General features: G+C 33.5%; 1 protein-coding gene and 1 long non-coding RNA gene across 2 annotated transcripts; one reads left to right on the top strand and one right to left on the bottom strand.

The window, feature by feature from the left end:
• Positions 1 to 2,288: 2,288 nt before the first annotated feature.
• LOC122408519 (cleavage and polyadenylation specificity factor 73-like) lies at positions 2,289 to 2,789 on the bottom strand. Its single transcript, XM_043415314.1, has one exon. The coding sequence runs from the start codon at positions 2,787 to 2,789 to the stop codon at positions 2,289 to 2,291; it is 501 nt and encodes a 166-aa protein (XP_043271249.1).
• A 3,202-nt stretch (positions 2,790 to 5,991) lies between these two features.
• Positions 5,992 to 7,394, top strand: LOC122407917 (uncharacterized). The gene is made up of 3 exons (XR_006260316.1): positions 5,992 to 6,449; positions 6,524 to 6,628; positions 7,255 to 7,394. It is a non-coding gene; the product is annotated as an uncharacterized lncRNA (long non-coding RNA).
• The last annotated feature ends 5,867 nt before the right edge of the window (positions 7,395 to 13,261 follow it).

Genomic DNA, 13,261 nt, shown 5'->3' with positions numbered 1-13,261 from the left:
TAATTTGATTTTTCGAAAAGAAACATAATTCCAGGATGTTATGAAAAAATTTTCCAATTATATCATTACCCAGTCAAGCAATGATCATTTTGATTCCTTATTATTCCGATAAGTTTCGATAAGTTCTTTTTTCAACGTCAATTCTTCTAGAGTGATTTCTAATCGGGGGTATTGAGTTTTTTATCGATTCATTATAAATAGTCATGCGAATTTGGCATAAAAATAACTAAAACTTGTTTCAGTTTTGAATAGAGTCATAACGGATATTAATTATGGGTCAATTTGTAAAATAAACGATCATTCACTTTGTGGTTTATCATTCTTTCTTAATTTCGACTACAGATCCCTACTGTTATCATGGAGACAGACCCGGTGAAAGCCAGTGTTTTAGAGCAAGACGAGCAAGACAGGTGGACAAAAGTGTTCACGATTCAAGCGCACTGGAAATTGTCGATGACGCTGACGAGCTATTTCCGAAGTGGTTGCACTTGCGAATACTCTAACATCAATTGAAAACGCAATGTTCATGCCGGAGTAAGAGAAAAAACAGAAAATGCATTGGTTGGATATGTATAGAAAAAAATATTCAACTTTCATTGAGTTTTACCATGATTTATTACAAAATAGAATACAATTTCATCGATATGAAAATGCGTCCATACAAACACTACAAATCCTTCAGAGAAATAGGAAAAAATTAACCAAAGAATATCTTAGTTTTTATATTTTTTTACATTTCATGTCAATTTTAATCTTTATATAAAATCAAATGTAAGGTGAAATATTATTAGTTTTCTTGAGATTAGCTTCGATTTCAAAAATATAAGAAAGATGTGAACCAAATAATTTTTAAATATATTTCTGACACGATGAATGGCTTTTTCTTTATTCCTTAGAGAATCTCTATTTTCTTTCTTTCTCTATTCTCAAGTCTTAGCGAAACCGGCAATTTTCTTAGGACAAAACGAGAGATGGGGTTCCAGTGATTCAAAATTTCAAAATTCTGGTAAATTATTGGTCGAATTGACCGTTGTAGTTCTCAATAGTTGAATTTGCTTTTTCAAACATACATGCCATCAGCAGTAGTTGCAAAGTTAGAAGATTGCAGTTTACAGTCGAAAGCTGAATATTTTTACTTCATCGTTTATCAAAACAGTTCATCGGCACTCCAGTGTGTTGCTTCAGCTGGTGACACAAGTAGCCATGGTAGTCATCTAAGCTGTGAAACCTGCGATTTTTATTCGTGCCGGATAAAACCAGAGATGATTGTCATACTTTATTTGTGGTATTCCTTACAGTCACTGCCAAAAATAATTTTCTGTAAATATTATTTTCTTTGCTTATCCAAATAAAGCTCATCCGCACTCTACTGTATCGCTTGAGTTTGTGACACAAATAACCTGATGACTCAAACAGTAACATTTGCAGTTTTCATGCATGCCTGGTGAAACCAGAGATAATTTTGACTTTATTTGTGGTATTCCTCACTATTACTGACAAATTATTCTCTGTAAGTATTCTTTGCTTGAAGAAATAAAGTTCATCCACACTTTATTGTGTCGCTTAAGCTTGTGACATAAGTCGCCATGATTCGAACTGCAAAATTTGCAGTTTTTATTCATGCCTGGTAAAACTAGAGATAATTTTGACTTTATTTCTGGTATTCCTTACTGTTACTGACAAATTATTATCTAAAGCATTCTTCGCTCATCTGAATGGAGCTCATCAGTACTCTTTTGTGTCACTTGAGTTTGTGACACAAGTAACCATGATTCGAACAATGAAATTTGCTATTTTTATTTATGCCTGATAGAACTAAAAATTATTGTGACTCTATTACTTGTGTTCCTCACTGACAAATTATACACCCTGGGGATTCCTCGCTTATCTAAATAGAGCTCATCTGCAGTCTAGTCTGTCACTTGGGTTTGTGGCAAAAGTAGCGATAATTCAAATGGTGAGAACTGACTTATGACTGAAGAGTTTGTACACATTTTTAGGAGATTTTCTCAAAAACGGAACAAAGACAACAATAGAAAGTGGATTGCAAAAAATATTATTTTAGCGAGGATGGGGAGAAATAAAGAAAGAATATACAAATCTTGGAATTGTTTGTTTCTTTTTTATTTAGAATTAGTCAGAGATAAATGATTAAAAAAGTGAAAAATTAACAACAGTGAAGAAGAAAAAGGAATTTTATATAGCGTTGTAAGTTGGTGCCAATGTTTGATGTAATTTAGTAACAGCTGTTTGCACAATTTGTTGAAAAGTTTCTTCCTCGGTGCTAATTACTTCGAAATTAAGAAGATCGATATGTGTCTTTTTACCGTCAAAAGATGTTTAAGTATGGGTAAAGAAGCAGAGGAATAAATGCTTTGTCTTTGAACGATTTGACTCATGTGTCTGTACAAATCAGAAGATGCGAGCATGTGATAGTTAAAATTCCTTTTAACCAAAACACTGGACAATTTTTGTCCTGGTTTTGGTTCTTCCATGGCAAGAATACCCATTACTTTGGTAGTTTTTTCGCCTTTGAAATACAACTTGACGGCGACGGTATTACGAGGATTGTGTATTTCCATCGTGGTGTTCGGATCGTTCTCATATTCCCGTTGCAGAGCAGCTTCTAATCTACCCATTTCATTTTGCTCCCCATGAACGAGAATAACGTGGGGTGGCTTGAGTATTCGTACGAATTCGGAGGTTTGTTGGTAGTCGGTATGCGCCGAGAATGAGATATTTACTTTTATGTAATCAGAAAGAAGCCATCTGTAAATAGCTTTAGTCATCTACAAGTAGTAAATCTACAAATGGCAAAGCATCCATCCCTGACGCACTTGGATGTATACCACAATCCAACATTATCTTATTTCCCTTTTTCTATCCCAAGGGCCTTATTGACAGCAAATCACTCTCTTCCGCCGGTACTTGAGTCTCCGGCTTCTTTTTGGTACTCATTGTTGATTTCTGAGGGAAGAATTCAAAACACTAAGTTAATGCTGTAATTTTTATCAAAAGAGTATGGAAATTCTGTAAGTTAACCCTTCAAGTACACATCTCCAGCCCAATTCTCGTAAGAACACACGAAAAGTCTGGAGGCCACTAGACCCCAGGTGTACAAGAAGGGTTAACCACATTTTCTTGTTTTAAATTATTCAAAACCTTTTTATATTTTGAGCCGATATCACCGAGTAAAATATTTATCTTGGCCAACTTCCGAGGCTAAAAAAATTTTAGCATAATAATAATAATGACAAAGCTAATAAAAAATAGTATAAACAAAAAAATTGAAACAATGGTTTTTTTTGCATGCATGTATTTATCGCATTTTACCTCATTAGAGCTTGGTGGTGGATAATATTTCAGAAAAACGTACTCTACAGAAAAACGTTTTTAGGTTATGTGAAACGTCATATATAGGGTATAAAAAGTTCAATTACCTGATGGTTTAGTTTCCGATGATTTATCACTTTTCCTAACGTCTGTCCATATGTTTTTGAATGAAGTACTGATGTTTCATCAGGATGCAATCATCACATGAAATTTTTAGGCCCGCTACACACGGTCATTCAATAATATTGCGTAATATAGGTGATTGCACAATATTATTGAACGTGTAGATGTAGTGTTGAAACATTGCGTAATCATTGAACAGAAGTTTGAGCGATCTTAAATTTATGGCGCACTACACACCATACAAACTTATTGTGCAATAATATTGACCGTGTGTAGCGGACCTTACGACGGTAGAGCGACTGTCAAAAAATGCGCGTGCGCACAAATCAAATAGAAAAAGACGTGTTAGCACAGATGTACTTCTCTCTCGGAACGGTCGGGCCTGTTTAGTTAGTGCCGTTAGGACAGTCTGAATTCGTTGACAACGTCAAACGACGTGCTCTAACATTATTTTTCCATCTTTATTATTTTACAGTTGACAAAAAGGGGGCATTTCGAGGATTTTCATTATCGCTCCCTTTTGTTTCACCTTATTTTTCCTTTAACCGTGTGTATTTTTCATTGACATAAAAATAGATGGAAGAAAAAGGAAGAATCATAACCCCCAAATCTCGGGGTAAATTTTTTTTAGTATCTGCACTTTGCGATAGACCCGAAGATAATAATTTACGGTGAGTTAATAATTTAACGGTGAGTTTGGTTAATTTACATGCAAACAACGAATATTATATGTTCTGTATAAGCTCTATAGCAAGGCACGTATATACTCGCAGTACACGCAGTCAATATCAGAACACGACCTAGGTAACTTATTATTTTTACTGAATTGAAAATATTACATTTTCAAGAATTTTACAATTGGTACTTCAAAATTAATACTTAGAACGTTTTCGAAAATTTGGTGTCTCTATCTGTTGAGATGAAAATCTTTAATTATACATGAAAAACCGTTCTAGTTTTTATCAGAAAGATGTTAGTATAAAATTTTTTTAACACATGCAAGATCGAATTTTATATAATATAGATTTCCAGCAAGAGACTCGGTTAGATTTTGATGTATGAAAAACTAATATATTCTGTAGACCCTTTCTTCCTTCACAATTGCTGTTATAAAGTATATAAAGTATTAAATACTATAAGAATAAACTTTTTTTCTAGACAAGTGGAAACACTCCTCTCCATTAAATGCGCCGATCCAAATGTTGTAATTCCGAATCATGGAATTTCGGCGTTTCATCTTGCGATTGACAACAAATCGGAAGAGTTCGCAGAATGCATTACCAAACTTTTCCTTCATCATGGAGGTAATCCAAACGTTAGATCTGTTGATGGGATGACACCTGTCCATGTTGCCGCAGCTTGGAGAAGAGCTGGGGTGCTCAAGTTGTTGTTAGCACATGGAGGTGATCCATTATGTTTGGATGACAAAGGTCGCAGCCCGTTTCATTACGCCTTTGATGGTGCATATTACCATATCATTGCCATACTTGGAAATTACTGCATCAGTAATGACATCACCAAGATTGACATGGATGAGAGACCCAAGTACAAATTGACACTAGGTAACTTCTGCATTTTTCCTCCATCATATCTTTAGATTGTGTATTTACTCTCATTCCAAAGAAATTATTTATCATATATTTTTTTATTTTTATCATTATCAGTGGATAATTAAATTCTTTCTCATGTGTAGATAAAATTCTCGTAAAAGAGAGGAATGTCATCGCTGAATATATGCTCTCGGATAATTTGCCCAAGAGCTTTGTAGAATTGGAAACAAAGCACACTGAATCAAACAAAAAAGTTAATGGTTCATTTTCGGTGACGATAAACATTCAGTTTCCAGATCATTTGAAACTTTTAATAGGCTCTACAATAATGTGACCATTCGTCGCTGCCACAGAGGAAAATCTATTCCGCAATTCCCTGTCAATCTAAACAGCGTTCAAAACTTTGATAAAGAGAAGCTTCTCATTAGTAATATCATTCACGGATTCTCGAACGGACTTGCGATCAAAACGGGGTTCGCATATGACGGAAACACGTATAATAGAAAAATAATTTTGAAAAGCGGTAATATAATACTGTAAGTACGAAAAAAACGCCGCGTCACAATGGTGACATTTCGATATTAGGAAATGACCAAATGAAACATTTTTTAAAATCAACGATAAACCGTCGAACACAAAGAATTCAATGACCACCAATGCGCCATTGAATTTAATGAGAAATTACTCCATTTTTCAGATATTCAGCCAAAAATGAAAGTTAGATCCACGGAATACACAATGAAAAGTAATGCTGGTTCTACGAGGAGCAGAGCACTTACGCATCTTTGCCTTCAAGAATCATTCCAGATATTAGATAGAAAATGTTCACCAAGTATGCAAGGGGAACAAAAGGCAAAGTTTCAAATATCTGACAGATTTCCTGACACAACAATGAATTTACGTTCACCGAATACAGATTTCTTACAAGAATTTAGAACCATCAACAAAAATAAGGCCAAACATCTATCTATCAAGCTGGCGAATCGAATGTATGATGAATATCCTGAAATTAGCTCTGAAGTTAAAATGCAAAATTCATCATTCCAGATAATGAAGAAAACGGGAATTAAACAGTATGGTCACCAAAAATCAGATGCAACAACTTATCATGAAATAGAATCGATTATGTTGTATAAAAACAAGGAAAAAAATTATGATCTTTTAGAAAGACCTGGATCATCAAATCCATTCAAGGTTTATTTTCTCGATCAAAAATTTAATTGATCCAACTATGAATAAACATCAAGTTGCCAAACAGGCGAAAATTTTACTAGAAATTGATAAAGCTCATAAGGATAGAAGTCCGACTCTGTCAGCTTCAATTTTTTTCCTCGAAAACTGAAAATTTTTACATGACTATAATGTCTCATTCGGATGACAGCAACAACGAATTGAGTTTGTGTTGGGTACCACACGAGGCTGAGCCGAGAGAAATAAGTTATGGTATCGTATCCCTTTACTTAGTTATAAATAATTTTCAGTTCTATCTAAACTATTTATAATTAATTCTTCCTCAGGTCTCATGATAAATCTTTTGTTAGCGTGGATGAAGAATACACTTACGAAGATAAGGAAGAGGGGGTTGCATTCATCGAACGACATCTCCGTGTAATTCTCCCAAGGTTATTATACATATCAGTCAATCAATAAAAATCATTTTTCATTCAGTTAAAATAAGCCTTCTCATTATAGATCAAATAAAACATTTTTGAAGATATAACTATCGAGAAACCTTTATAATCAAACATTAGCCCACATGACTGCGTCCAGCCGATTAAGCAAAAAAAAGTTATTGAGCAGCGGGTGATAAACATTTTTGAATATTGTACATTAATTATTAATATCAATCAATCAATAAAAATCATTTCTAATTCAGTAAGATAAAATAATAATCTTCAATCAATCAATAAAAATCATTTCTTATTCTGTAAGATAAAATAAGCTTTCTCATTATAGATAAAATGAAAAAAACATTTTTGAAGATAACTTTCGAGAAACCATTTAATCAAACATTAGCCGACATGACTGCGTTCAGCGGACTAAGCAAAAAAAGTTATTGAGCAGCGGGAGTAAACATTTTTGAATATATATCACAAAAAGCGTGATAGATTGCAAGTTCTTGAAACATCAATAGAAAAGTGAAATGTTCCGATTTTTGAGTCTTGGTTCAAAAAGATGATGAATTTATTATTACCATTCGTTAATTTATTGATTTGATCGGTTTTCATGAAAATTTTTTATTCAACAGGCGAATTATCAATCGATACAAAAGATGATTCTAAAGAATCAAAAACGTTGAGTAGAATTGTAAAAAGGACAATGGGAATTACGGATGAACGCGAATTGCGCGATCGATGGAAAGCTTTTGATGAAGTACCTGGGCCTATCACGCGGACTACTTTCGATGTATACCTTAAAAGTTCATGGTGGTTGGAATGCGAGCGAGTTGAAGATGGAAACAACAAAATGCAATATAACAAAAAATTATCCGATTTCAAAATAGAGAAATGTGCGTGTACAGTATCGAAATATTTATTAGTTATCGATTGGATAAATCGTGAGGATTATTACAGAAATTAAAGAAAAAATATGCAATTGTCAATCCGGAACGCAAATATTGCGGTGGGATATCGAAAAGCTCCTTCTGCTATCTCTTGTTGGATGCAAGATTGACACAAGCTTTGCCACATTGTGGTTATGATTCGACGATAGAGGAACGATGGCATCGTTTTTTCAAAGCTGTTTTTTCTATGTAGGCAAGGGAAAAGCTTCGAGACTAGCGGCTAATCTATACGATGCTTTCAAAATTTAGTCCAGTGAAAAAGAATCTAGATACAGTAAAATTTGCCGTAAAATCTCTCGTATTCTTGAAATTTGGCAGAGCGGCCAAGGTGTCGTGTGTTTAAACATGTTCAATCATACAATGGCCGAAGAAGCTTGCTCCCATGAGGCACTTATGATCGAAGCCTTGGGTACCCATCATCTGACCAATCGCGTTTACGGTACTCATTACGGCTATACTGCGACCGCAATGATGAGAAAAAAAATCCCTCTGGAAATTGCTTCTTTACAAGGCCATGCACATTTTTATGCATGAGAGAGAACGACAGCGTTCCTCGTAATGTCATTCTCTGATCCGTAAGAGCATGAATCAGTTGTATAATTAAGCCAAGAATCTTTCACTCGCGTCTCAATTGATTGCATTTCAGTCCATCCATTTTTTTGACTGTTGATATATTTAAGAAATATTGTAAAATGAAAAAAAAACAAATCTGTATGTTTTATCATTACATGTTTTAGAAAAACAAATAGAAACACTGTCTATTGTCAATAAATGATGAAAATAATAATTTCAAAAAAATGGAGAGGATTATAGAAAAGGTCTGTCTGCTTGGGATTTTTTTTGCTTTTTTGTCTCTGCTTCTTAGGAACCAAGGATGCATTGTAGTGTGGGTCAGCTTAGCACATTTTTCTGCAATAACGGAAATTTGAGAAAGTTTCGTGATTAGACTCACCAAATTAAGTAAAACACGATTAACTTTGTTCTTTATTGCTTTGAAAAAAATGCAATCAATCAAAAGAATCCAGACTGAGACAGACAATTCTTTTTCTTTTTTCCTTTCGGTAATCTACTTTTTATCCTTTTTTCAGATGATCAAATTCGATATTCAAGTCCTCAACTCATTAAAATTTATATGATAGAAGCGCTATAATGCATGCCTTTTACGTATTTACATTTGTAAAAAATGAAAATGAGCGTCTTTTTATGGCCTTCCCGAAAAAATTAATTTAGATTTTATTGAGCAAAGCCGAACGTTCGTTTCAGGGCCAATCCTGCAAAAGATACAGCCATTGGAATGAAAAAATGTTGAAAAATGGTAATCAACGAGAAAAAATGTCAGAATTTTTTTTTTAATTTTCGACATTCTTCGAACAATTTTCAATAAAGTTCTCACAATTTCTCACAATTTTTTGTGGATTTACTGGCTGAAGTGACATACATCGCCTCGTATATACTACCGACCAAAAGTATGGAATCACTCGACAACAATTGGAGCTGCACTAAAAGTTTGATAACTTTTTGAAGAATCAAGATATTTGAATTTAGCAAACGGTATTTTGAAGAGGACAAATTTTTCTTCATCAAGAGACACGGTAGAGTCTCGGGACAAGTACATTGACAGCCCTGTCGTCTGCTGGCCTGAGGCTCTCGCCGAGACTATCTTTTCTCTGAATAAAACGATTCGCGGTGGTGGGGGTAAAACTGGCATGTCATTTTCTGGCATTGCGGAGCTCAAGAGATGTTTTGTTAAGCGAAAATTAGTTTGGAGACTAAATTTCAAAATCTCTTTCGAATGAGCCCGAAACCAACACGATCAGTAGCGTAATTGCTGAGAAAAAACTTTGCACAGGCTCAAGATTATGCAAAAGTTACTAACACATTTAGAAATTTGACATGTCTGTATATAATACCATCAAAGGCCTCATGTCCCTCGGTCTAACTTCGCGGCGGTGTCGCGGACTGACGTCACATGCCGAGAGCTCGGAAGTCACCAGCCGAAGTTTCACGTCATGTTGACGTTTGGGGTTATGATGTTACGAAGTGCGTGCGGGATAACTAAAAATAATTTTCGTCATCTAACGAAGTGCATATTACTATTTATTTCGTTAAATTTTGTGATATACTAAAGCAGTATCAAAGCGGCCGCGTAAATGTAGTCTGTGATATGTGTGCGAAAAAGGATATAAAAAATGCGCGATGCATATGTCAACGAAAACTTCAAGATTTCATGATTTTGTTCGACTGGAAATAAGCGTTAACTAAAATAATCTTTCAATTAAAACAGAGTGCGAGAAATATTGTCCAGTGTAAATATATCGTCAGTAGGCTAGATTATATATATGAAGGCGTCAGATTATATATATGAATAAATACAACAAAAACACACAGAACTGTTAGAATGATGTTGTAAACTTTAATTGAATAAATGTTTTCTAATTTATTTCTCATGTTTCCCATATTTTGCTTCATATTCAGTTTGGCTCTGCCCTTTCCGATCCTTGTTTTCACTCCATCGGTTTGCAGCGGATCGATACATATCATTAATTAATTGCTTAATATGTGTCCTATGATTTTCTACTATTTCTTCATGCTGATTGTGGTAACGTGATTCAAGAGGTTTCCAGCTATGATCATTAATCTCACATTTAGTACATCAGATTCTCAAAACAGTTTCTAGTCTTGATATAAGTGTAGTTATTCTTTTTCCACCTGGTCTGTTGAGTAACAAATTTTGAAACTTATACCAAAAAGTCTTTGGATGCTTTGTTTGCTGATCATATGAAAAGTCGAATCTTTGGAATGCAGTAGGCAAACACAAATTTTGACAACAATACTTATGAAATGACGTGTATGTTGAGTATTCCCACTTTGCAAACTACAAATGTGGAATTATTAGTGAAAAGATTCATTACGCTAAGTCTACAGTTGCTCCGTTTTGGATGCGATCAAATATAATGCCTGCTAACATCGATGGGAACATACAGAATTTCTGAATACAATGTTCGCTATGTCATTTCAACGTAACATCATGACTTTTGCCAACTTTTCTCTATAATACTATAGATTTGGATTATTGAAATACAGCAAAAATCTGCGAATTATAAAATTGATATACTGTGCGACTCCTTTTACTTTTTAAAACTAACTGTAACATATATATGAAGTAAAAAAACTAATCACAGAAGTCTTCAGTTGCTCATTTATCGATAGATTTTAAACTGCTGTCTTCAAAATTTATTGCGCAGATACATTGAATCGCAGCAGATACCTGCGAACTCTGAAAATTCTGTGCATAAATATGTGTGTTAAGTATCACCCCCTATCTTTGATTATGAGAATGAGTAATAGAACTTGGTTTAGCAAGTTTTAAAGTATTTCTTTTTAAATACTATTGAAGTTTGTATTACTGCGGTATGAAGCGAATACCTCCAAACTTTCATATTTTTGTGTCGCAGCATAAATAAAATTTAAATGTGCCAATCATTTAAATTTTTTACTCCAACCGTAACATGTAATGTCAAAAATTCATCACAAACGTCTTCAGCTTTTCTAAATTCCTAAATTTTCCGTTTTCTATTTTATTCTGAGTTTTCAAACTTTTAAATTCATTCCTGAATTCTCCTGAAATTGTTTTTCTCCAAAACCAATGCAGATACCTTAAACGTCTTTGAATTCCGTTGCTCCTGTTGAATTAAGTACGCTCAGTTTTTTTTGCTTCTTTGAGTTCTGACATAATAAATGTTTCCGGGTGCCTTTTTTCAGCTACTATCAAACTGTAGATAATTGGATCTCAGCGGTCACTTGCAAACTTTGGAAATATATTTCATCGGGGACACGTTTTGAATGACACGAAAATGTCTAGATTCGGAATGCAAAAGCAACATTTAAAAAGGGCCAATTCCGTTGGATTTGTTGTGTCTTGAATTTGATCTATCTTTCCTCTTTTCCTTTATTTTTCCTAACGTTATCAGCCGAAAATCATATCTCGGCCCGCAACACGCATTGCTCCGTGCTCTTGAGTTCCCAATGGACGAAACATATTAGAAGACAAGGAGAAAAATCACCAAAGTCCAAGAATAAACCTCTATCGAAATATTTTCAGTATAATGTCGACGAAAAATAGGTCTTTTTTCGTGAAAACCAACGTTATACGCCGAAAATTATAAACAATTCATAGATATTTAAACTAAAATCTTATAGTCATCTGAACATAAATAAGGATCTTTTGAGAAAAAAGACGTGATATCAAACCATAAAATTCCCCTAGGGAAAAAAAAGGTTGGGACAAGTACATTGATGGTCCCTTGTTTGCTGATAATTCCACCCATAAAAAAACTTTAAACAAAATTTTTTTTTAATTGTAAAAAAATTATTTCATAAAAAAAAATACAGAACAATTCGAAAAAAATTTTACAAATCTTGAAAAAACGTTATATTAAAAAAAAACTAATCTGCATCTATTTTTTAAAGTGTCAAAAGAATCAAATAACAAGTAAAAAATAATAAACCGAAAAATCGCGCTTGAAATCATTTTGGAAACCGATGCCTCATTCTTCTTATGAGATTCGAACAGCTAAATCAACTGAAAAAAATTCCATCTAATTTACGTGCGGCATTAAAATTTATTATATTAATTCGAGGCCAAGTATTTTCTAATGAATTCAAAAAAATTACCATTTGAATTACGTGCAGCACTAAAATTTATGATATCAATCGGCGGACAAGTATTTTATTAGTAACTCCAAATTTTGACATTATTGAATTGTTCTAAGAAGCTTTCAAATCCAAAAGAATCACATGCAAGCTAGTCATTTCTTACTCTATGGTGGCAGAGACTTATAAGAAAATCGATTCTTCTCAGACTTTCAGGATCCTCTGGTATTATTCACAAAATTCGACGTCGATTGGATCGATACAAATTATGTTTAAATATGTGTTAAAAGTACTTGTCCGGCCCATCACTATTCATTCAATAAACAATCAATCATAAAAAAACGAAATGGCACGGCAGAATCTCGTTAAAAGTTTGTTCTAATGCGATTCATTATTAATTTTATGTTTTTAATAATAGTATAGGTTAGTTCTTATTCCTAATGGAACTCGTTCGCTGGAAGAATAAGTGGGAAGTAAAAATTGCCGTCATCGAATGTAAACTGCGGAGTTATTTTGGAAGCTTGAACATATACATTATGTACAATTTTTTTCATTTATCGATGCACAATAATATCCCTTCTATATTGCGGAATAATTTGTTTCCGTTTTTTATTAAATTAGTGCAATTAAGTAAAAATTACTTGAAGTTAATTTTCTCAATTCCCTCTGCATGAATGCTTGTGATCCATCAGTTCTAGACAAGCTCTGACTTTTATTTGAATAAACAATTTAAACGGAAAGTGATGGGCCGGACAAGTACTTTTAACACATAAACTTTAAAAAAAAATTTTTTTTAATTGTAAAAAAAATTATTTCATAAAAAAAATACAGAACAATTCGAAAAAAATTTTACAAATCTTGAAAAAACATTATATTAAAGCAAAAACTAATCTGTATCTATTTTTTAAAGTGTCAAAAGAATCAAATAACAAGTAAAAAATAAAAAACCGAAAAATCGGTCTTGAAATCATTTTGGAAACCGATGCCTCATTCTTCTTATTAGATTCGGACAGCTAAATCAACTGAAAAAAATTCCATC

The sequence above is a fragment of the Venturia canescens genome, chromosome 3, assembly GCF_019457755.1.
Source record: "Venturia canescens isolate UGA chromosome 3, ASM1945775v1, whole genome shotgun sequence".
Lineage (NCBI taxonomy): Eukaryota > Metazoa > Arthropoda > Insecta > Hymenoptera > Ichneumonidae > Venturia > Venturia canescens.
The sequence above is the reverse complement of the archived record's forward strand: the minus strand, read 5'-3'. Positions and strand labels throughout refer to the sequence as shown.

Coding starts and splice junctions, on each gene's coding strand:
- LOC122408519 (XM_043415314.1), bottom strand. CDS start 2,789: ATGACTAAAGCTATTTACAGATGGCTTCTTTCTGATTACATAAAAGTA.